At 44.6% G+C, this 26,266-nt stretch overlaps 2 protein-coding genes across 2 annotated transcripts in view; both read right to left on the bottom strand.

The window, feature by feature from the left end:
* tead3a (TEA domain family member 3 a) overlaps positions 1-14,180 on the bottom strand; it is a 31,699-nt gene extending 17,519 nt beyond the window's left edge. The window contains exons 1-2 of the mRNA XM_084462125.1: positions 14,015-14,180; positions 10,987-11,228 (exon numbers count right to left, since the gene is read on the bottom strand). Coding sequence (XP_084318251.1) covers positions 10,987-11,228; positions 14,015-14,070 — 298 coding nt within the window. The 5' untranslated portion in view covers positions 14,071-14,180. The remainder of the gene's footprint in view (positions 1-10,986; positions 11,229-14,014) is intronic.
* A 1,279-nt stretch (positions 14,181-15,459) lies between these two features.
* The window catches only part of LOC311307172 (adenosine receptor A3), a gene marked incomplete at both ends in the record, with an annotated part of 24,564 nt that continues 13,757 nt past the window's right edge, over positions 15,460-26,266 (bottom strand). Inside the window, 2 exons of the mRNA XM_084435972.1 lie at positions 15,460-15,595; positions 15,862-15,940. Of these exons, the coding sequence (XP_084292098.1) occupies positions 15,460-15,595; positions 15,862-15,940 (215 nt within the window). The remainder of the gene's footprint in view (positions 15,596-15,861; positions 15,941-26,266) is intronic.

Genomic DNA, 26,266 nt, shown 5'->3' on the forward strand with positions numbered 1-26,266 from the left:
AATATTGCCGACTGTGATGCGTAGGCTATAGCCTGGATAACACTAGCGCGGAGGTCCATGGCTACGTTTTTGAATGAGGAAAACGATCCGCGATTACACGCGAAATTGCAAACGCATATCACACCACCATTAAAGAGCACATCAAACAGGTGATTTACGCGTTTGAGCTACAGCAATCAAGGGTATATTTTTCTTGGCTAGTAGTAGGGCTGGGACGATTCGTCGACGTGTAATTTATGCGTCGATGAAGTCGGTTCTAATGTAACAAGTTCAAAAGTACACAATGCTAACTGATGCTACACAATGCTCACTCGTTTTTGTAGTTTGCATGATCGCACCGTCCTTTTGGGCTCGTCTTGGGTGAAATACTCCCACACATTCTAAAGTCTAGGTCGTGCCTTTTTCTCCACTTCACCCTCATTTTGTCTGTTCTCAAGTCCTTTTTCACTGGCGCTCAACACATTAGCTACATAGTTAGCTAGTGCTACCTGTAAATACACGGGCCACCACAGTAAATACTGGAGGCAGTATCGCTTTGATTCTGCCGCAACTGTTAATTTAAGACCGAGAAGGAGAAAGTATCAACAAGGAGTAACGTGGTTGTCAACCAGAGCAAGATCCTTGTGCGAAATGGGTAGACTACCTAACGTTAATGATGAGAGCTGGTGGTGACAAAACGACTAATGTTAATGCCGAACAGACAGAAAATGAGGGTGAAGACGTGGAGAAAAGGTGCGACCAAAGGTATAAAAAGTATGGGAGTACTTCAGTGAAAACAAGAGACGGTGCGATGCAAACTATGTAAAAACCAGTTGGATATCAGCACCACCACAATGCGGGAGAACAGGAAACATATGGGGGCTATTTCTTCGGATGACGGGTGAGTTGAGTTATATGCCTCTTTATCTTTCAAAAATTACTAGCTTAGTTCATGTCCTGTACTACAGGCTGCCGGAAGTAGGCTACGTTGTTATATGTCTCAGTAGCTCTGCAGCTGAGTGTCCATTCCAAGCCAGCTGCAGAGTAACGTTACAGCAGCAGACGGGTAGCTAACTACTAGCTAACATATCGTAAAGCATACATACATGGGCCTTTTAGTTGTGTATTATTATGGTCTGGTCTGGTGTATTATTCATTTTATTTAGCCAGATATCAGACAGACTAGTTACACTCCTTGAAAGTCAACTCTGGTTTGAATGCCGGAAGACAGCCATGTAGGCTACGTTAGTGAAGTGTAGCCTATGATAAAGCTTGCAAAACAAACGTCTCGTGGTGCCTCCTAGAGAACGCTAGGAATGGGCTACGTTAACACCCACTCTGAGGCGCCAACGTCACAAAAACTGTAAATGTATACAACGTTTGGTGATAACAATTTAGCTTACTTTGTAGCTCAAAGTGTCCTCTAAACAATTCAGTTTTCAAATCTAGCGGCGTTGTGTCGGTTTTATACTGGGTTGCTAATTTTGACAATAGCGCTGCGACTTGGTATCCTGGAGTGGGGCTACGTCTCCTATTCCAACTCCTATATACAGTAACGTTGGTACAGTAATATGGAATTCTCATACAATGATGAGGCATCGCTATGCAATATTTACAGGGCGACACTTCACAGAATTCATAGTGATGATTTGTGGTCGTTTTTATATAACTAAATATGTAGGCTACAATAGCTGAAAATATATAGGTAGACTATGATAAGTAATTGTAGGAGAGTACAGTGCAGCACAGTGAATTATAGAAGGAATACTATAGCATACCTTAGATATTTAATACATTTTTCTGTTTTTATCTGTCCCTATTTTTAGTCCAAGTAAACAAAAGCAGATTGTAGCACAAGTTCTCAGTGCACAATAAATTATTAGGCTTCAATAAATATCATGATAAATATCATATAACATGACTGAAAATAGTAAAAAAGGGATAATTTATATTGCATTTAATGGTTAAAAGTTAAAAACATAATTAATGGATGGTGTAGATTGTAGATAAGATAAACAAATAAGTGAATTATTGAAGCAATACTCTAGCTAGAGGCCAGAAGAGGAGCAGTGCCTACAGAAAGCAGAGATTCAAGGCATGACTGGAACAAATGACTAATCGTGACTAATCGAAAAAATAATCGTTAGATTAGTCGATTACCAAAATAATCATTTATCCCAGCCCTAGCTAGTAGCATAGTCTATAATATTGAGAGTTTAAAATGCAGCTGTCGAGCCATCCAACCAACGCCAACAGTCACCAACAGATACATTTCCATCCCTAACAAAAACATTTCCATCCCCGTTTGTGTTCCATGTCTGGTGCGTGTTGCACCCGTGAACACCAAAAAGGGATTTCCAGGCGGGTATATGGTTAAAATAATGATCTTCTTTATATAAATTTGTCGTTACGCAGATACAGAAAACAGCACACCCACATCACTTGTGCAGCAGTCACGTAGCTAGTATGATGCAGGCTGTATGGGTCTACTGACGCACCTGCATACTTTAACAGACACTTTAACACTTGAACTTGAATTAACCTTCAAATGTCGACTAACAGGATAATTCTCAGAACACTCTTATACTAATAACATTCTCGAAACACTCACACTGATATTCTGCACCTTCACAACTCCTAGTAGGCTACACGCGGGTACCTGGCTAACTTCTGTGTTTCTAGGTGAAGCATGGTTTCATTCAACACGCCATGTCACGTGGCTTGCTAAACTCCGAGATGCATATCACATTTGCATTATCAACAATCTATTATTCTTACACAGTCACTATACATTCGAGTTACTACTTTTAGACATTTACACCACAATAGCTCACCTGAAGATACAGAAAACAGCACGCACACGATGCAGGCTGTCTGGGTCTACTGAAGCACCTGCGCACTCATGCGCCCCACCCAAGCCCCCGAAGTGCCTGTGCGAGCCCCACTCAACCCTAATTTCCTGATGAAATATTATTGTTGCTATTGCACAAGAATGATTCTTTTCTAATTAGATTTTTCCATATTCGTAATAGGCCCCGGAAATAGAATAGTAGACCGCAAGGCAAGTGTATTTGTATAGCACAATTCAGCAACAAGGCAATTCAAAGTGCTTTACATGAGACATTAAAAGCATCAAGACAAAGTGCAAAAGACACAAATGGTCATATAAAACGAAATGCAAAAAATGACATTTAAAACAAAATGCAGGAAAAATAAAATGGAGAATAAAAGTGACAGTGCAGTGTATGAATGAATAATTGTGTGATTTAATAAAAAGCAGCGACAAAAAGAAAAGTCTTCAGTCTTGATTTAAAAGAAAAGAGTTGCAGCAGACCTGCAGTTTTCTGGAAGTTTGTTCCAGATATGTGGAGCATAAAAACTGAAAGCTGCTTCTACATGTTTTGTTTTAACTCTGGGGACAGAAAGCAGGCCTGTGCCAGATGACCTGAGAGGTCTGGATGGTTCATAAAGTAGCAGCAGATCAGAAATATATTTTGGCCCGAAATCATTCAGAGCTTTATAAACCAACAGCAGTATTTTTAAGTAAATTATTTTGACAGACAAGAGGCCAGTGTAAAGACATCAGAACTGGAGTGATGCGATCCACTTTCTTAGTCTTGGCTCGAGTCTTGAGGACTGGAGCAGCAGCCTTCTGAATCAGCTAGAGCTGTCTGATCAATTTTTTTAAAGAGACCGGTAAACACACCGTTACAGTAGTCGAGTCTACTGAAGATAAACGCATGAACAAGTTTTTCCAGATCCTGCTGAGACATAAATCCTTTAATCCTTGATATATACTTCAGGTGATAGTAGGCTGACTTTGCAATTGTCTTAATGTCACTGTTGAAATTCAGGTCTGAGTCCATGACTACACCAAGATTTATAGTTTTGTTTTTAGTTTTTAGCATTACTGATTGGAGCTGAGCGCTGACTTTTAATCGGTCTTTTTTTGGCTCCAAAGACAATTACTTCAGTCTTATTTTTGTTTAGTTGAAGAAAGTTCTGGCACATGATCCAATCGTCAATTGGTTCAATGCACTTACTCAGCGCTTGTATGGGATTATAGCCCCCGGGTGATATGGTGATATAAATGTGTGTGCTGTCTGCGTAGCCATGGTAACATTCTGTTGTTTTATATAATTTGAGCTAGTGGAAACATGTAAATGTTGAACAGAAGTGGCCCCAGAATGGAGCCTTGGGGAACTCCACAGGTCATTTTTGTCCGCTCAGATTTGTAATTACCTATAGACACAAAGTAGTCCCTGTCTTTCAAGTAGAATTCAAACCAGTCTAGCACTAGACAGTTTTCCAGTCGGCCTAGTAATATGTTGTGGTCAACTGTGTCTAATGCAGCGCTGAGCTCCAGTAATACTTAGATTGAAATTATGCCATTGTCTGTGTTTAAATGGATGTCACTGAAGACCTTAACAAGAGCAGTCTCAGTGCTGTGGTGTGGCCTAAATCCTCACTAGAAGACATAAAAGCAATTATTTAGTGCCATGAAGTTGTCCAGCAGTTGAAAAACTGCTTTTTCAATGATTAAAGCAGTTTGGAAAATAATTGATTAACTGTTGTCATTACTCTCACTCAAGCTAACGAGGACAGAAAATAAAACACTTTTGTTGGTCTTGAACCAGGGACCTCTTAAGGCTGCATAAATTAAGCCTTTTGGAGCATTTTGAGATTTCAGTATGCGAATAGACTCAGACTAAGACCATACATCCATCCAATATCATACAATTATATAAATCGCTGTTGAAGTATTTTAATCAGAATTTCAATAATGGATTTTTGCCTAAAGGAGGTTCGCGGATTGATGCCCATGAGGTAGCTCGCTACTCTGCCACCTGAACATATGGAGTGGAAAAATAGGCTTTTCACCATTACACTGAGAAATTTGAATGACATCTGTTCAGAATTATAGTTTTTGGAGGATAGGCCTAGTAAATAGATTGCCTATACCTCTTGCAAATTTGCCTTGTAGTGCTGCAGGTAAGGACATTTTACAAGGGTTTGTTCAGCTTAAATTAGAACGGCTTTTGAATAATGTTTCAAATTGTTTGCATTAAACATGATCAACAGACATGGCAATGAGGGTTTCAAACTTACAGCAGCTTCTGTGAAACATTCACTAAGGAAAGCAAAAGTGAGGCCAAAGGCAAAAGTGCCTACTTGGCGATATTTCGTATTTAAACCCAATGCTAATAGGGAACCTGGTAACATTAATGAAGCGATAGGTAAAATCTAGATATCGTTCTCTTTTACTCTCCTAATTTCATAAGGTCAAAGTGGGACTGCCTGTGCACGGAGGGGGACTATCGACTAGGGATGCAAACAATGAATCGGAAATCAATTCATTGATCGTTAAGGATTTGTTCGAGCACGTGAAATTTACTCGACCTACTATCAAACAACGTGGTAGCGAAGCAGCCATCTCGGGAGAAATGCAGAGAAATCAACAGCGGCATATTTTGAAACATGAAGCAGGCCAAGCATAGCACTGTGTGGGACCACTTCAAAAAGAAAGGACAAGAAGCCACTTGCAAATATTGTGATGCCGTGTACACGTACAACACAACGACAACAGCAATGCTCCATCACTTGAAGAACTTTCACTCGGACAAGTTCTCTCTCCTCCTCGTCTCACCTGCAGCAAACCCACCATTGGCTCAGTGTTTGCGAGGAGGAGCTGTGCAGCAAGCAAAAAACAATAACCCTGTCTGTCCGCAATAAAGCCTTGATTAAGAAAAAAAAACACTTTTGGTGTTTGGATTATTTTATTTTTTTCTATTTTAATTAAAATTAATCGATTGATTGATCATTAACATTACCAATGATCGATTCAGGGACATGCCTACAATTTGCAACCCTACTCAGGGTTCCCACACCTTCTGCAACATCAAATTCAAGGACATTTCAAGGACCTTTCAAGGCCCAATTCCCTCAAATTCAAGGACCCAATACGGCATAGTTTCAGACGCGGATCAAGATGCACATTTTTATAATAAGTACTAGCCGCTCACAGACAACTATTAAAAAGAGAGGTTTGAATAAAGTCAGGGTGGGACTGTGATGTAACAGCATTGTCACGTTATTTAATTACATCATAGCTATGTATTTCAGCAGCAGTGACAGCAACGTTGCCGTACAGTCTCCTTGAGGTAGGTTATTTTGCGACTATATAGGCACGGTGTCGACAACTTCAGCTGTTGGTACTGTCGCAAATTTACCAAACTACGACCAATGTGTCCCGTCGGCTTTATGTACTGTGCTAGTAGGGAGGCTCTGCATCGGGCCATATGCATGTCCAGTGAATCTTTAAGCAGCCTTTGTAGATGTCTTTATCGAGCCACGCATCCTGGAATTTGCATTTTCCCGGCATAGCTGGAAGTTCGCTTAGCTACTTACTAGCCTATATCTTGCCTGCCGCCAGAAACATTTGACCGCACTGTTTTTGGGCAGGTGGCGCGACTCTCAAGATGGTGGGAGACATGCAGACAACGTAACATATAAAAAAAATAAAATAATAATCTAACATTTTTGCACAAAATATATAAATTCAAGCTGTGACCCATGTCTATTTTCAAGCACTTTCAATGACCCATGTCTATTTGTCTATTTTCAAGCACTTTCAAGGCCTTTTTTTCTCAAATTCACTAACTTTCAAGGATTTCAAGGCCCCATGGGAGACCTGCCTACTATAGACCATACTACTATAGACCATACTACTATAGACCATACTACATGCGTCAATGAGTAGGATTACTACTCCCTCAAGGCTGCGAGCGGTACTTCCCGATATATCGTTGAGATCCCACGATAAGATTACTATTCCCGAGGGCTACCTACAGTATCCTATCTATCTATCTATAGTATCTAAGTTGTTTGGCTGCGTCCACTGGTATACTGGCTGTGTCTACTGGTCCTGCTGACTGGGGAAGTCACTGTGTGACAGTTATCCAGCTCCACAGGTGACATCATGGTGTAGGGGTGAAACACACACACGCACACAAACACACTCACACACAGAGCCGAGCAGCGAGGGGCAGAGGAGAATGTGTCTGGACGTGGTGTCGGTGTGTGTTTGTGTGTGTCCTCATGGAGGGAGGGAGGACGGCCCTGTGAGCCCACACTTCCACAAAAGGAGAAAATACCGGAACGCTGAAACAAACCTTCCCTTTCTGTCGCATGGGATCACATATCCCGTCACACACACACACACACGCGCACACACACACACACACCACGCGACACAGGCTACTGCATGCAGGAATGTCATCCCTCAGCCAAGGGAAATATGCGAGGAATGTTGGCGGCTGGCCGAGGCCTGTTCTACGGGAGGAGAGGAGGGTCAAAATACGCCAACACACACAGCGCGCCAGCACAGATGGACAGATACACATACAGACACCAAGAGTGCCTTAAAATAAGCAGTGTTGAATAAAAGTCAATGTTGAAACCACAGGTGCCTCTTGGCATATGATAGTGTAGGTAACCATTAGCCCAGTGGCACTTAAGCCAATCAACACGTTACTTTGAGAGACAGGCCAGGGACAGCCTTTTGACCCGCGCTATACCCTCCGACCGCTTCAGAGGCAGACTACCCTCTGCCACCTATGACATCACAACAGGTTTCTAGTCCGTTTGCCCACCAACCAGACTACACAGCACTTCCGCCCAGTATGATGACGCACTGAACCATTTAGTGTTCAGTGGCTCTTACTACCGTGACGTGGCTCAGAGGGGCAAACCAATCACAGGTGAAAAAGGTGAAGAACATGCAAACCCATACATACACAGATCAAACAAATGACCTATTTTGGATTAAAAATGGCTATTTTCACCTAAAGGTGACAAGTCTGCACCCCTGGCGGCTAACAACACACTGAGGTCATGTTTGAATTCAATATACATGCATCCTTCCCTCCTCCCTTTCTTCACGTTAATACCCAGCTTTCTCAAAGGGAGGGTGGAAGAGAGAACGCACATTCGTAGTATTGAAAGTAGCCTGGTAAACCAAAAACGTTTTCACTATGAGTCTGGACTTTCACCCACCCAGAGCGATTTGATCACCCACCCAGAGCGATTTGAGTGCGCGGGAGTACTTGCCTTGACAGACAAACTCCTTCTACTTTTGACAAATCCAGTTGGAAGAACGGCGAAAACGTATTTTCCGCTGTGAAACTCCACTAGTGCATACTCTTTGTTCTACTTTAATTGTTGTTATTGAGTCTATCTCTGCAATAGCTTTACTTAAGGCTGTGTTTATTCTTAACGTTAATGTTACCGCTCGTTGCATCGGGAGCTGCCATTACTGTTCTACTACTTGCGGATGACTGTATTTCGCATCATCATCATCTACGAGAACCAGTCAGGGACTGGGGGCGGAACAGCAGTTAAAATGCAGTCCCTAATTGGTGCCCCATTTTCTGGGAAAACTCAAATCGCTCTGGGCCGGTGAAAGTCCAGACTCATAGTGAAACAGTCAAAAAAAAATTTGCCATGAGTCTGGTTTACCAGGCTAGAGTTCTGTGTTCCTGCTTGAGTGCGATACTGAATTAGTTTTCCCAGACATGAGGCGCGCGTGTGTTTGGCTCCATACTATATAGTATGCCAAAAAAGGATGTAGTATGTCCCAATGCATAGTATGCCACATGCCCACATGCAGTATGGCAAAAATACCAGGATGTCCTAATAAATCCGGCCGTATTTTGCAGTATGCAAGCCAGCAGACATTTCTGGCTATTCTGATCCACAATCCATTGCACAGTGGAAATGACATCACATGTGCAAGTTGCGACAGCTGTGGGCGAATGTTGTTTGATGGACTGCGACGGATGTGGGCAAATGTCAAGGCGGAATGATGTGACAAAGTGGTATGTGCCAATCGTATGCATGCTATGTGCAAAGTGCATACTTTCTAGGGGCAGCTATCGTACGTACTGGTAGTAAAAAGAAGAAGTATGGAATTCGGAACGCAGCCTGTGCATGTGTTTGTTCTACTTAATGACAAAAAAAGCTCATCCAAAAAAGACATGCAAACATTCAAAATAAGGTGCTGGCTAGGGCAACATAGTACCATTCAAATTCAAAAGAATACCGCAAACTCATGTCTCCGTGCGGTGAATATTCATATTTATTTAACCAAGTTCAATCAACGTTTCAGCTCTAAATATGAATATTCACTAGGGCTGTCCCGAATACCATTTTACAGGCTTCAAATACTCTTTGGTGTTTCCGAACGAATACCCGAGTACTCGTTCTCAAACCATGGGTGGCAGCATAGCATGGTCTATATTAGTCTACCGGTGACAAGCGGAGCAATGTGCCCCTTGTTGTCCAAATGAGCAACATCTGCCTCCTGCTACTTTAGATTGTAAGCTTGCTAGATTGTTTAGCTTGCTAGCTGAGTATTTGTTCATGATTTAATCGTGTATGGGTTTATTTTATCCTGTGTAGGCTTGTGGAGCTGCTGACAAGTTTAGGCTTCACTTCCGCGTTCTAATGTAGGCTACATCTTGAAAACCAATTCCAATTTGGTTTTATAAAAGTCTATTTTGTACCACTATGAACTAGAGACTGATAGCCAACCAAAATCAATCAAAAATTCGAAATGGCTTAAAGGAGAATTGAGGTCTGATTTTGTAGCCTCTAAACACGTAATGTGCAATGACCTTAAACCAAACCAGAAAATATCATTATTTTTAGTTATAAATTCAATAAACTGAATATGGTGGTTACAGACACTGTTTGAAAGACTCAATTGACCAGCATGCATTGCTCAAAACTGAGCTATGAGGAGGCGAACGGAGTCGGAATTCGGCAGAACAGCGGTAGCCATCATTATCTCTCAAGCGAACATTTGCCACTCAGAACATTAGTCAGACCCTGTGTATCAAGCTATATTTGCTATTGAAGAAAACACAGACAATCCCAAAATACTGTGCAATCAAGGATTTACCTGCACCAGCAACAGTGAGTTTCCATCAGTTGCTGCAACACCGCAAGAAGTCCAAATAACTCAGGTAATTGAAACAACTGTGCGTAGGTTGTCATCTTTTGTATGACTGTGTGATCGCATATTTTTCGCTTTGTTGAACTAACTTCATAGGGTAGCATGGTGCACCTTCCTCGAGTTTCCATCGTCCTAGAAATTTTGTTTGTTGCAGTCCTCGTTATTTTGCTTCCAGGGATTTGTCGACGCGTTACAACGCAGCAAATTCACATAAATGCACACTTTGTGAATATGCTTTGCCTACATGGAGCAACTATAGTCAAGCAAACCACATTTTTCTTTATTGTTTTGTGGGTGTCTAGTTGTTGAGCCTAATGTTGTTCTAGGGTGGAATTCTACTTTTTAAAAACATTTTTTGCTGTTTGCTTTCAAACGTAGCTTAGCTATTACTACACGCTCAAACTCTCACCCCACCAACACACTTGAGTTGCACTTACGAAGCCTGTTTATAGGCCGTTTCTAACTTGCAATGAGGGTAAGATATTTGTCTAAGAGTCATTTTCGCTATTCCTAATTATCAGAAGAGATATCTCTGCCTCGCTCTTGGAGCCGGTATTACGCAACATCTGTCACATATGTGCAAGGAGCTGCTCTGAGATGGAGAGAATGAGACAGACCTTTGCTGTGAGGGAGGAAACACAAGCAATATTTTCAATCATGCTGGTTCCATTGCTGATATCCCTGTTCAGTTGAGCGTACGTGGGTCACTAAGTGTAATGTTATAATGACGTTAATATCGGTTTGGAGTATTGGGAAATTCTTAGAAGTACATGAGCACAGTATCAGCTCCAATACTGCAACTATTGTGGTTTGAGCTAGTATTGCCAAGTTTTGTTGCCCCCCCCCCCCCAAAAGCTCTGAATACTTAGTTAAGCTACGAATACCAACCTACCGAACAAATAGTGGAATTACTCGGGCCAGCCCTAATATTCACTGCAAGGAGACATGAGTGTGCAGCTATTCTTGTAAATTTGAACTGTGCGTCTACTCACCATACATCTTGCCCTCGTCGGACAGGATGATCTTCCTCCGCCCGCAGGGAGGGTAAATGGCCAGTGCCTCCTGGAAACTCTGCTCGATGTCCGGGCTCCACACACCCTCTGGATCCCCGTCCAATCCCCTCTCGCCAACCACCCCCTGCCCCTCCTCTTCCCCGCCATCCTCCTGCCCTGCTTCAGGGCTGCCACGGCAACTCCACTCCGACGCAATGGTGGCGGCTCCGCCCACAACACACCTGGAGAGTGTAGGAGAGCGTGAGAGTGGGCGAAAGAGAAAGAAAGAGAATGTTAGACTTGAGAATCTTGCTGATGTGATAGCAGATGAAGGAGGCGCAATGCGGGCCAGACGGGCCCCGGGTTAGAGCCTTGGGCTGCCACACAAGGCGACAGATTTTTAAGGCTCGGGATGTCACCGTGCACTGCGAGGCGCGGGGTCGTATTCGTCAGACGTGGTTTACGGCTTTCATGGAACGGCCGGGGGTATTAATAGGCCTGGCTTTGCCTGGTCAAAGACGTGGCCAACGATGCTGTGAGAAAACACCGGGACCTCGTAAATCGATGAAAGACATTACTAAACCAAGGTCAATGACAGAACCTCCAGCTCGATCCACTCTGTCCTGTAGTGAATACAAAGTCTGAATAGCCTGACTCCCAATTCTTCTGCTACCGTTTCAACATTACTAGGTGTGGGCAAAGCTAGGTTTATGCCTTTCATTAGTAGCAGTGTACTTTATTAATCACAGAGGGGGGGGGGGGGTTCCAGTCTTTAATGTGTTATTGCAAGCTCCCGTGGAGGAACTTATCCTTGTTTTCTGCTAAGCTTTAAATAGCTTCCTTGGGGTGACCCTTTCATACATCCATGTACATAAAGTATGCTCCATGATGATGATGATGTATGAATAAACCAGAAACCAAAGTCAACATAGGCCTAGTCTAGACCTGACCATGTTTCACTGAGGTCAAAGCACAGGTCTTTTGGGAGTTTTTGTAAGCTACTTTGGAGGAAAAGTGTAATTAATAGTAACAGACTTGTCTTTCTTTTCAAACAAGTAAACGGCACAAGGTTTAAACTGGGCTTAATGCTTCATGAGTAATGCAGGCCTTTTATGAGTCAGTAATGCAGGCCATGTATGAGTCATTGAGAGAATAACTCCGGTTGTGTAGTGGTGACTTAAGAAGTGGGAAAACTGTAGCAGCAAATATTCTTAAATTGTCCAGTTTTTACATCATTGGTGGATAAGATGTAGGTATACTGTGTGTCTGTGGATAAAGAAGTGGGTATACTCTGTATTCCTCCATTAAGGCTAGGCTACAGTACTGGATAACTCTTAAACCTAAAACCAGGCCTTCTAATAATCAGTCACATTGGCCATTTTCCTACCGATTCCACTACAGCTGCCCATAACTAGCCTCCATTGAGGAAACTGCACATTCTTGAATGTGGAGAATGCTCCTCAGACCTCAGTAGGCTTCTCCATGTAAAAGGCCTCTGGTGGTGGAGTGTGTAATGCTTTCCAGAACGCGGCTAATATGGCCTTCGCCACAGAGGCTCTCAGCGGTTTCCCCTGCTGTGGCGAGCTTCACAACAAGACCTTCCAACTTCTGACCGCCTCCTGGCGGAGCCGTGCTGTTGCCATGGGGATGAAGCAGCCCCCCCCAGACGAGGGCTTGGGGGAGACGGAGAGGCCTGAGCGGGACGCTATCGGAAGAGGCGGCACGGTTAGCGGAAATGCTCACTGAGACAGGCCGTGGGGAGAGCTCTGCAAGTTGCAGGACCGCACACACACACTGTAAACTGCACAGCCTACACTCCCGACTCTTGACTCTGCTGGTGTCAATTTAGCTCCCTGTAGCAAAAGGTCATGTGTTTGTGTGGGGGGACACAGAAGGAGTCAGTGCAACTCGGGAGTTAAATACAGCTCATGAGGTAAGCGAACACACACACACACACACACTTGCCGGGGTGCTGTGAGTTGCAGTATTGGATGTACTCTGTGCTCACTGGTTGGCAATATCATGTAGACTCTCTCCTGATGTCCCACAGGTTAGAGTCCTGGAGATGAGGGATGGAAAAGTCCCCACATGCAGACCCAGGCACAGCATGGGAGTACTTTGATGCTCTCCTCACACAGGGGCACTGTGGTTTTTAGTTAGAAGAATCGGATTAGCTAGGGAGCAACTCCCCGGTGGCCCACTCTCCATTCATTTTCACTGAGCCTGCATTGTCGTGAAGGAGTAGTAGGCACACGGAGAGAAGGACGTGCAGCTGCCGGAGCAGTTTCGAGATTAACTCAAACTCCTTCCTTCTCTGAAACGTAACAGAACCAGTAAAACCTGTCACAGGTCTTGTCTGATGGGTTTCACAACTAGCACTCTTAATTACAAATTGAGAACGCCTACCAACAGATGTATGCACATGAATCAAAGGAAGAACCATTTGATACAGTATTTATAAAATCTCACTACATTGATGTAACTCACACAGCACAAGCCAGCTGCTTCATGTGAGACCATCACTGAACATGTTGTATACTCCATTTATAAACAATACAAATTGCTACTATAAAGAACTAGCAACAAATGCACTCTCAACAGTGCAACTGAATTACTGAATCTATCTGGCAAATTTCCTAACTAACGTCACACGACACTAAGCTGGTGCTGTGTTGAATAGACAGGCTAACTTAATGTTAGACATACGTTTGAACATGATGCCCCAAAGCTATCACCACATTTTGCTAGCACAACCGATCTAGCGCTAAGCTAAGCTAGCTAGCCAAACTGAAGCACAGGAAAAAATCCAACAAGTGACTTGAAAATAACCGCCATTACAAGAAAATATTCAGAGTTAGCAAAAAATATGCTCAGCTTCGCAAACACTCGCTCGTTTCCGTACCGCAGACTCAGTAATGCGGCCGGAAAAATGCGAAATATGACAAAGATCCGAAAAACTTCAGGCGCGCGCGTAGCAGCTGCATGAAAGTTGGTGAAAACAACAAAGAGCTCCGTCGGGAACACTCACCTCTCAGCGGCGTCCTGCGTCGGCTTTCGGGAGGACGGTTTTAACGAAGCGCTCATTCACTGTGTCCAGTTGTTTGGCCCGTTGTCCTTTTTCCCGAATTGTGTGCAAGTTTGACAGAAAGTTGGTATGCTAAGTATGAGTTTGGAATGATTTCAACTCGCGGCGCTGGAGAAGACGGGAGAGAGAAAATAAGAGGCGTGGCTACGGAACACGCGTACACAACAAAAGTTTGTGGACCGCGCAAACCCCGCCCACATCCCGATGACAAGCACGGGTAGGAGGAGGGGGGGTGCTATCCCAAAGATTAATTAAGACACATAATGTGTACACTTTTCCCTTGGTAGAACACAGTTAGAAACATCTTGACGTTTTTACAAATTATGTGATTAATCTTCCTCTGGCGAGCAAGACAGCCTAATGTCATCATTTACAAACTCAACACAATATTACTGGTAGCATGTAGACCATGGTGTGTGTTGTCCCTGCCAAATAGGAAAACTCTTGTATTGTGGTGCAATAAGTGTTTAATATGAGAACATGATGGTCCAAGCATAACCACTAAGAATAACCCCTTCTCTATATAATTTATCTGCTGTTAGAAAGTGAAAAACACAATTTCCATTCATCAGCCACCTCAATAAAGCCAACAAAACATTGGAAAAGTGAAGACACACAGAGAAAGAAAAATACAAACACAACTCATCTGGGTAGACTACTAAAATACCTCGTATCACCACAGGTATGGGTATCTGTTCCTATGTTCTTTTGAAAATGTTAGTTTCTGTGTCTGGTTACTGTGTGCAATGAAAGGCTGTAGCCATATCCAGTTCATTCACACCCGTTTAGCGAGCTAGCTAGGCTTACGTTGAGTGGTGGCTATGGTAACACTACAGTATTGCCTATTCATGTAATTTTAGTGCATCTAAACGTTGTCCTCCAAGCACCATCTTCCAAAAGGCTTGGTGGAGTTGAACAGGTGTGAAGCAGAGAGGATAGAGTGTTATACGGAACTGAACAGACTTCTGAGTTTGGAGGAAGTCCTAACTGTATGTCTGTTTCTCACCCACAAGGGGGAGTATAAGAGAAAGCATGACCTCCACCAGTTACTCAACAGCACCATCTATCACCTGCAACTGCAAGCATGAATGTGGAGTGTTTGTGGTCAAACATGATTGGTATGAGGCATGCTGCGACATGAGAAGAGCACGCATGTGATGTGTTGACGTATTGACTCTTGACCATGTTCAACCAGGTCCACGGAAGGAACCCCTCCTGGAAAGCAATCTGTAGAGAATGGACGACCCGTCCGTCTGTCAAAGTCTCTAGGTGTTGGTGGATAGAGCAGACAGAGACCCTGCACTGGAACTCTCTTTCCCATAGGTCACCTCACTGGGGACGCGAGGGTCTGTCTAGCACTTCCAGGTCAGGAGTAAGTGGAGGTAGCATTATTCACATGCCACTTTGCCATTGAAGCTGGAGAGGACGAGGGTGCGGGCGAAGGCCTGGGCGGCACACATGGGGTACCTGTAGTCCAGAGTGAACATGTCGTCCGCGATGCGTCCAAACTGCATCGATATGTAACTGAGGAAAAATGAGACACACAGCTAGTCTGCATCAAGCACACAGGTTCGCTTGATCAGTGAGCTTCAGCTCCAACCAATCGGCACTGAGGATACTACTCGTGGTGCCAGTTAGGATCAAACTGGCACCAGTAGCGTTTCTATCTTCAATGCCACCCCAGGCGAACCCCCCGCTACGGGGTGCTGACAGGCAATTCTGATTGACGTGCGATTTGTTGACGGGGGAGGACGCGGTTTACTTAGCGGAGTTTTTTCTGCTCCTCTTGCCGCCCCCCCGAGATGCCGATACCGATACCTGGGCGGCTGCCCATGTTGCCCATGCCAAAATACGCCACTGGCTGGCACACTGCTCACACAATCAAGATTCAGGATTCCTTTATTTGTAACATCAGTATCAGTTACAGTAGGTTGGTTGTGGAGTTAATCTCTCTTAATCTCTATATGCCTGAGTCTCAGCCATTTAGAGTAAACTGCCTCACCTTTGCATGAATGCTCAAGACATCTGCAGTGTCTCCACATGACCAGTCGGGGGCAGTATTTACCCATTAAATGGCATTGGAATGATGAAAATGGCCCTTTCCCAACCCAATCGTAATACACCTGAGTTCCCATCTCTCTCTAGTAACGGAACATTCACCTTTGGATCAGCAGAGCAGTATAAGGGCCTAATGTTTGTTTCTAGATAAGGCTAGAGTGTTCAGAACTTACATTCCATGGTCGCATGGGGACTCAATTCAATAACCTTTATTTAAACTCTTAGGACACTGAGGTTGCCCTCATATACAGTGACGACAAGTAAGAAATAGTGTAGAGATAAAACAAGAATGAGAATGATAATAAGACAATAATAGCATTAAAAGCAAAACATAGAATAAAGTGAAAATAGGATAAGATAATCTATCCCGGGAATAATACAGACATCTTTGGCCTTCGAATCCTAGGACATGGGTCTCATGGAATCCGAGAAACAAAAGAGGAGAGTTAGAAAGTCAATGACTTCAAGATTATCAAACTATTCAACATACAGTACAAGACGGAGGACCACCAAGTGTCTATATGGATGGATTTTTTTACATGAATAACCGATAAACAGTTCACAGTAACATTCTAAGATATTCTAAATGCCCAGTGATAGACATGACAGAAACTATGATCTACTGTTGACTGTATGCACACATACACACACACACACACACACACAGGAGGGGAGAGAGGGATGAGAGGAGGAGAGGAAGGAGGGATGAGGGGAGGAGAGGAGGAGATAAGAGAGGAGAGGAGAGAGGGATAAGGGGAGGGGAGGGGAGAGAGGGATGAGGGGAGGAGAGGAAGGAGGGGAGAGAGGGATGAGGGTATAAGTGGAGGGGAGAGGGATGTGGGGAGGAGAGGAGGAGATAAGAGAGGAGGGGAGAGAGGAAGGAGGGGAGAGAGGGATGAGGGGAGGAGAGGAAGGAGGGGAGGGGAGAGAGGGATGAGGGGAGGAGAGGAAGGAGGGGAGGGGAGAGAGGGATGAGGGATTAAGAGGAGGGGAGAGAGGGATGTGGGGAGGAAGGAGGGGAGGGGAGAGAGTGATGAGGGGAGGAGAGGAGGGGATAAGAGGAGGGGAGAGAGGGATAAGGAGAGGAGGGGAGAGAGGGATGCAGGAGAGGAGAGAGGGATGGGGAGGAGTGGAGGGGAGAGAGGGATGAGGAGAGGAGGGCATAAGAGGAGGGGAGAGGGATGGGCAGGAGAGGAGGGGAGAGAGGGATGAGGGGAGAGGGATGGCAGGAGAGGAGGAGAGAGGGATGGGCAGGAGATGAGGGGAGAGAGGGATGAGGGGAGGAGAGGAGGGAAGGATAGGGATGAGGGGAAGAGAGCAATGGACAAAAGAGGAGCAGGGAATGAAAGACTTACCTCTTTTCCTTTTGATGTCTAGATAGACAGTTGGCATTCGTTTCAATAACTGCATATTTGTTTGTTCATAACTTTCATTGCAGGATTACAGTTTATAGTATAGCTTATGTTAGAGGATTTAGGAACAGTGTGACCAGCCCACCATGGAGGGTTAACGCTCTCCCGGCCCTCACCTTCTTGTTGTTATCCAGGTGGAGGTAGTAGGTAGGGAAGAAGCCTCTGTCCATCCCTCTTTTATCTCAGGTAACTACGCTTCACTGTCACACCCTGAGGGGCTGGCGTAAGGACAAATTCCTCCATGTCATTGAACTCCACCTCCGGCGATAGTGGTCGCTCCGCCTCCTGTACACCCACCACGGTTACGCACATCCACCATGGTTATGCACATCACATCTTTGCAGGCACATCAGATATTGATCAGATACCAATACAATGTTCACAGTCACATCACATTCATACTGTCACATTTATGCTGACACATTTATATCATCACATTTATACTATCACATGTATACAATCACATGTATACCATCACATTTATACAATTACATGTACTATCACCTTTATACCATCACATTGCATTTATACTATCACATTTATACCATCACATCTATACCATCACATTTATAACATCACATGTATATCATCACACTTCATACCATTATATTTATACCATCACATTTATACCATTACATTTATAGCATCACATTTATTAGCACATTTATACTATCATGACTGAATTGTACCATCACTCTATCACAGACAGAGCTGCAGACAGACTTGGAGAGATAGGGTGGAGGTACATGTATAGAAAAAGACAAGTAGTCATCACAAAGGAGGTGGAGGGATAGATTATTAGTGAAAAAGGGATTATTAGTGAAAAACATGATGGAGAGAGGCAGAAAATATAACAGTAGCAGTGAGTTGATACAAATTTGCTGTAAACAATCGCTGTCCTCACTCTCAGGCTTAGAGGCTGGAGAAGAGGCACACACACACACACACACGTAGATGCAGACAGACACACACACACACACACACACACACACACACACACACACAGGAGTATTACTCATAAACAGACACTATAAGAAATATAGTATGATATTCCTCTACATTAGCACAGTTTTACATTATTATTCACATATGTTTTGAAAGGTACACCTACTGCACAAAAACATTTAGCATTAGCAATGATTGATATTGAACTTCTATTGTTCTTTCACCTTTCTTCTTGGTGACGAAGTCTGAATTTCTTCTTCTGATCTGGAACAAGGAGGCTGGCTCCATCTTTTTGGATGGAGGTCTGCTTCCCCTGTGGCATCACTTTTGCTCTCACTTTTGTTCACTGGGGGAAAAAGTAAGTTTTTGTCTGTTTGTTTTGTTTTTAGAATACAGTACAGTATACACAATAAATATAATACAATGTTTTTTTTTCATACCATGAGAAAAGGATGTCGTGAAAAAATAGACATCCCTGGCAGAAATAAATATGGCAAGACTTCCCGCTGCAAAGTCATTGGTCCCGGTTGAAGATGACCTGCTTTAAGACCACACCCACCTTGATGGTGATTGGCTTACAAGCCTAGGCCAATAACTCATTGCATTGTGTTACCACAGTAGAGTCAACATGGCTCTCATGTACTATTGTTGCAGGAGGCCATGCAGCACAGGGCCCAGGCCAGATTCGAACCTGGGACGCTGCGATAAGGACTAGCCTTCATGTGGTACACGCCTTAACCAATGAGCCACTGGGGCGCCCCATGCAGGCAATAACTTTTTATTAATATTGATGTTTTCAGGTACTCGCTGGGTAAACATTGGTTAGTTAGGTAGGTATTATACAGTAGGAATGTGTGTGTGTGTGTGTTTTAGTATGTTGTGTATGGTTTCCAGTTGTTTTTGGTGGAAGAACACTTTTGGACAGGGTGCTCTCCACCTCCCCTGAGACCAGCTCACTCTTCCTGACTTTGGGCTTGGCCTCAGCTCTATTGATCTGGGTAGTTTCACTGTCAGGCTTCTTCTTAGGTTTTTATGGGGGACAGTAGAGCATGGTTAACTCTCTCTCTCTCTCACACACACACACTGACACACACATACACACACACACACACATGCACACACACACGCACAAGTCTACCATTTGTGCCTAAGTGGAAGGTATTAGTAATAGAGCCATGGGAGATTAGTGAGATTAGTCTGTCCTCCGCACGGAAGAAAGGGAATCAAATAGAGATGGAGAGAATGGTAGAAAGAGAAAGAATGACATCATTGACATATGATGTATGAAGCCGCACTAAATGTAATTTCCACTACATAACACCCATAACAATAGATTTGTATAATATTGAATTAGATCCTTTTTGTCCCTGGAGAAGACATTCATGATATGGCTATTGTATGAATCCAGTTTCCAGTTTCAGGGGTAGTAAGTACAGTATTGCAGTCATTTGTCTGAAGCCAAAGATGATTTCCCCATCCTACGTGGGCAAGAACGTTTTTCTCATCAAAATCGAATCAAAAGTTTCATCTGCAACACAGACAGCACAACCAGAACATAAACATTGTAAATTATTTTATTTGAATAGCCCTTTTCCCTCAAGACCTCTTAGAGTGGGGACTAGGCCCATTCTCCAGCATGCTCTATCATTCACAGATGTGCTTTCACAACATTGTCAGCCCAGATAGATGAGAAGTGAGATAAGGGGAGGTGATCCGAGTCCACTGGGTCTATAGAACCCAGCCCACGACTCACCCTATCTTGGTAAACTCACACACACACACACACACACACACACACACACACACACACACACACACACACACACACACACAGAGATCTTTATAAATGGATGTGTTCTAATCTGCCAAGGGGCAGCAGATGTGAATTAGCTCTAAGATATAATCTGGAACGATGCATCAAATGATGGCATTTATGTTTTAATTGTACATTGACCCTTTTAAATAAAGTTTCAAAATAAAGAAATGAAGCACACTGTTGAAATGTACAGCATGACCTCGTTTATATATCATGTGCACAAATACTGTACATATACTGTACATATACTTTACATTTACAGTAAAGTACCTCATACACAAATATAAACATATGTGTGTGTCAAGCCAGCCAGTAGATCCATGCTATAACTAGACCCAGCATACGGGTACAGCAGATCAACACCACCACAGTGTGCTGACTCAGCGTTCAGACCAGGGGATCTGGAGCTGACGGCGGCATGAGGTAGGCCCTGATGATGCTACGCTACCTAGAACCATGGTAGGATGCATGAGGTAGGCCCTGATGATGCTACGCTACCTAGAACCATGGTAGGATGCATGAGGTAGGCCTTGATGATGCTACGCTACCTAGAACCATGGTAGGATGCATGAGGTAGGCCCTGATGATGCTACGCTACCTAGAACCATGGTAGGATGCATGAGGTAGGCCCTGATGATGCTACGCTACCTAGAACCATGGTAGGATGCATGAGGTAGGCCCTGATGATGCTACGCTATCTAGAACCATGGTAGGATGCATGAGGTAGGCCCTGATGATGCTACGCTACCTAGAACCATGGTAGGATGCATGAGGTAGGCCCTGATGATGCTACGCTACCTAGAACCATGGTAGGATGCATGAGGTAGGCCCTGATGATGCTACGCTACCTAGAACCATGGTAGGGTGCATGAGGTAGGCCCTGATGATGCTACGCTACCTAGAACCATGGTAGGATGCATGAGGTAGGCCCTGATGATGCTACGCTACCTAGAACCATGGTAGGGTGCATGAGGTAAGCCCTGATGATGCTACGCTACCTAGAACCATGGTAGGGTGCATGAGGTAGGCCGTGATGATGCTACGCTACCTAGAACCATGGTAGGATGCATGAGGTAGGCCCTGATGATGCTACGCTACCTAGAACCATGGTAGGGTGCATGAGGTAGGCCCAGATGATGCTACGCTACCTAGAACCATGGTAGGATGCATGAGGTAGGCCCTGATGATGCTACGCTACCTAGAACCATGGTAGGGTGCATGAGGTAGGCCCTGATGATGCTACGCTACCTAGAACCATGGTAGGGTGCATGAGGTAGGCCCTGATGATGCTACGCTACCTAGGAAAGCGTTGACAGGTTGGTGTATTGTCTAAACTGGTATAGATCTTGCTGTCGGTTGAGCACTGACAATCAGACAACAGACTGGAACAATCTGTCATGGGCATCGCCAGTTGTGCATCATTCTCTACCTCTCCATCTGCCTCTCTCTCACTCATTCACTCTCCATCTCTCTCTCCACTCAAACTCTTTCTACCCCTCTAACACTGTGCTCCCTCTCTTTCTTTCACTCTCTCTGTCTCTCTCTTTCTCATGCTGACTCGTATCTCTCCGCTGTCTCTCTCTTTCTCATGCTGACTCGTATCTCTCCGCTGCCTAACTCTCTCCACTCTCTCAACTTTCTCCGCAGCTCTCTCTCTCTCTAGCCCCAATCAAATTAGCTAACCACCCCGCAACCTCCCAGCACCCTCCATGACGGTACCTTCACTCCAGACATGGTTGCTCCTCCCCCAGACAGACCCTCAGCCTGGGAAGAGGAGGAGGAGGAGAAGGACAAGGAGGAGACGAAGATGTGGAGAAGTAGAGACACCCGGGCTGGTGCCTCCAGGGGAGATGAGCTCACTATGGCCACCCAGGCGAGTCCAGGCCCAGCCACTCTTCATGAGAGGAGGAGAGACTAATAGGATTCAGGGCTAAGCCATCTGCCCCTAGAACAAACCCAGATTTGCCACAGCTGGAGTGACACACACAAACACTTCAAACACATACACACAAACACACAAAACAGACACATATTAGTAGGCAGGCAAACACATGCATGTAGTTTGCGTGTGTACTGTATACACACTAGGGATGCACTGAGACGTCATCTGTATCTGTATCTGTTGAGCCAGCAAAATTATCTGTATTCAGATGGAAACCGGAAGTGTTCATACAGGAAGGTGTGTTAAATCGTATTGTCTAACCTAATATTCATTGGCAATGCAATTTTGAGCCTTCAACGCATCACATTGATTGATTTATGTTGGCATATAATTAGTTCTGAAATATATTTCCACATCCTCATTCTGTACTTTTAGACTCTGGTCTAAAGAATAAGGACAGACATTAAAGTGTCATAATTTCAGTCGCAAACTTTTTTCAACTGAAAAAAACGAAGCCAAGCCCACTGTAACTTATTGCGCTAAAGGGTTAAGCAAACTTTTTTGGACAGCCATTGTGTGTACAGTAGGCTACACAATACTTTAATTAGATTTTGGACTACACCCCACAATGGCAGACATGCTAGCCTACAAAATGGTGAGGTCACCTCACCACTATGAATGAAATCAACATATATGCTAGCCTATAATTAAAACTACAAATTCTAATACTCTAACTGACTCCAGAGGCAACGGAGATAATGAGTTCTCAATTACTGGGGTGTGAGGGGAAACAACTTTTAAATCCAACAGTAGAGGGCGCTGTGCTACCATTTCAGTGCCAGCTGTCACATGACTAGCAACATTCGCTCTCACAGAGTCAGACAACAATATGAAGTGGGTAAAAATTTGTTTGGACATAAATAAAGTGCGCTGCAAAATGTGCAATGCAGTACTACGACAATGCCGGCAGTACCACGTACGTAGTAAAGATCCACAAGCCATATTTCGCCTCAGACTGAGTGCAGCCTATTTTTTGAAGTTATTGTCTAGTTGACAATAACGTTACTCGTTGCAATGTGCTTTCAAATCCATACCTACCAAAACGGAATGAGCAGCTAACACTAGCTGAATTAAGAAACTTGCTGCTTGACCTTCCAACTTTATATGACAACGGGTGAGTGAAAAAGTGTCCTTCTCTTACTGCCTCTCTGTGGCCATTGCTAATGGTCTCTTATCGGATTAACGCAGCGTCTCCTATGATTCACTCAACAACATAACAATATGCTAATGCAGATGACGTGCATGTGTTTAAATAATAATGAGACTTTGGATAGGAAAAAAATTGTTTCCAAGGCATTATCTGTGCCTTTCGGCACATTCCTAATACACACACACTAACACACACACACACACACACACACACACACACACACACACACACACACAATTAGGCAGGCACACAGGTACATTAGTGCATACACTGAAACGCACACAGGAACACTATTGCTCTCAGGCATGCAAGAGGAAAGCAAGAGGGCACACTGGTCTGAGGTCCAGACATCCATCCTTCTGCAGGGCCATGGGTGCGGGCAGACGTCCCCTCAGCCCAAACGGCACCACGTCGACAGCCGACATGTTAAAACCAGCTGGACCGTTCTCAGCCCAGCTCAGCAGACCTGATTACAGTTGATCTCTCTCTCTTTCTTCTATGATCCAGATTGGAATATGGCCCATCCCCTCCCCAGCCAAATAACACTGTGATAGGTCACGGTACCACCATGCCACCGGGGGGAGCAGTCAGCGATGGCGCCACCTGCTGTTCGAATACTGAATTACACCAGGTGGGCGCATCCAGAGCCCCTGCTGCTTACGAACCTGTAATGGGATTATGGTCACACACACTCCTAAACCATGCCAGCCCCACTCCACGTCCTAACCTCCAACCCCTGTCAGGATTAAGGTAAGACTACGATTGTGTGACCATCTGTGGACCCCGCACTGTGACCCGCACACACACACACACACACACACACACACACACACACACACACACACACAAACAAACATACACACATTCTGTGCATCTGTCTATGGTTTTGTGAGTAAAAACACAAAACCATAAAACTTCATCTAGGTTTGTGTGCTTGTGTGTGTAGTAGTGTATTGGCTTGGGGTCAGGGGTCATTAGACTTATGGGTATAGGGTTGGCCTTAGAGGGATGGTCAGGGTTACACTTAGTTGGACGAGGGGCTTAATGCTAATTGAGATACAATGAGGGTGTGTGTGTGTATGTGTGTGTGTGTGTGTGTGTGTGTGTGTGCGCGCGTGTGTCTGTGGGGGGGAGGGGAGGGGGGGGGGCTCGCACCACTGAAAGCAGATAATAGGAAGAAGTACACCCTCGACCCTCATTCTCTGCCTCTGCCTGTAGTGAATACTAAACCTAACCATGGGTGTTAACGGTAGACACGTCACTGAGAAAGTGTTGTCAACAAGCACTGACTCATACTGTCCACTAGATGGCGAGCCTCATCCTTCTAGTGAGAGATTAAAGAGAAATGATCAGACAGAAGAGAGCAGCAGGCCCTTCCCCACTGGAGGAAGAAGCCAAGTTGAGATGGAAGATTCAGTCAAACGGAACGATGCAATGGAGCGGAGATACTTGTGTGGTTGAGTTTGCTGGCATGTGTGTGCGTGTGCGTTTACTCAGCATGCCAGGTGCAAGGTGTATCACTTTAACTGTCTCAGACCAAGAAAACCAATAAATAAAGAAGCTGGTAAGGTTGCCTTTACATCTACACACACACACGCGCAAGGGCGCGCCCACACACACACACACACACACACACACACACACACAAACACACGCACACACACATACTGTGTGTACACAACCACACATACGTACACCCACAGATGTACTGTAGATGTGTCCACACATATACACACATAATCTGCACACACACACCCCCCCCAACACACACACACACAGGTACACACACACACATACACGCACACACACACACACACAAATGTGTGCACACATACAGTATACACACATGCTCTACACACACACACACACACATGCACACGCACACACACACACACACGCACACACACACGTCCCGGTATGACCGCTCTGCACCCAGAGTCCCAGGGTGTGGTCTGGAGTTAATGACTGACAGAGATATCAGATCTGTGTGTGTTTGTTTGTGTGTGTGTGCATGCATGCGTGTGTGTGTTTAGGTGTGTGTGCGTGAGTGCGTTTGTTTGAACAAAAGCCTTATTCAGTGAGCTTGGCCCCATATCACAAGTCTGTGTGTGTGTGTGTGTGTGTGTGTGTGTGTTTATATTTGTGTGTTGTGAGTGCGCATGCACGTGAACACTTTCATGTGTCTGTGTTTGTGTGTATGTGTGTGCGTGTGTGTGTGTGTGTGTGTGTCTGTGTGTCTGTGTGTGTGTGTGTGTGTTTGTGTTTCTAATGCCCCGGGCTCCAGCAGGGACGGTGTAAAGTAGAGCGTCCTGGTGTGACCCGTGTGTGTGTGTGTGTGTGTGTGTGTGAGAGAGAGAGAGAGAGAGAGAGTGAGAGAGAGTGTTGGAAGACAGATTCAGCTCTCCAACTCAGATGAGTTCCAGTGCATATCAAGTACAATCCCAAATAGACTCGCTCTGACTCAATATAGACTCACTCCGACTCAATATAGACTCACTCCGACTCAATATAGACTCCCTCTAAGCCATCTCTTACCCGATAGTTTATCAGTCTTTCATCAGCTGGGTCACTATGAACCTGGAACCAGCCTGCATAGAGACAGAACAGAAATGGCTGAAACACGCCACGTTGTCACGTAGTCAGTGTTCGACACCAGGTTAGTGGACGAAACTTTGGAGCTGTTAAAGTTGCCATGGAGAGCTCATGCAGATTGCTCTAGTTTTGTCTTCTAATTCTCGGTCTCTCTCTCCCTTTCTCTCTTTTTATGCACCCCCCCTTCTCTCACCCTCCCCCCCTTTCTCCCTCCCTCCATATCTCTCTCTCTCCCCCTCCCTCTCTCTCCCTCCCACCCCCCCTCCTCCCTCTTTCTCTC

Source organism: Borostomias antarcticus (assembly GCF_949987555.1).
Source record: "Borostomias antarcticus genome assembly, chromosome: 3".
Classification (NCBI taxonomy): Eukaryota; Metazoa; Chordata; class Actinopteri; order Stomiiformes; family Stomiidae; genus Borostomias; species Borostomias antarcticus.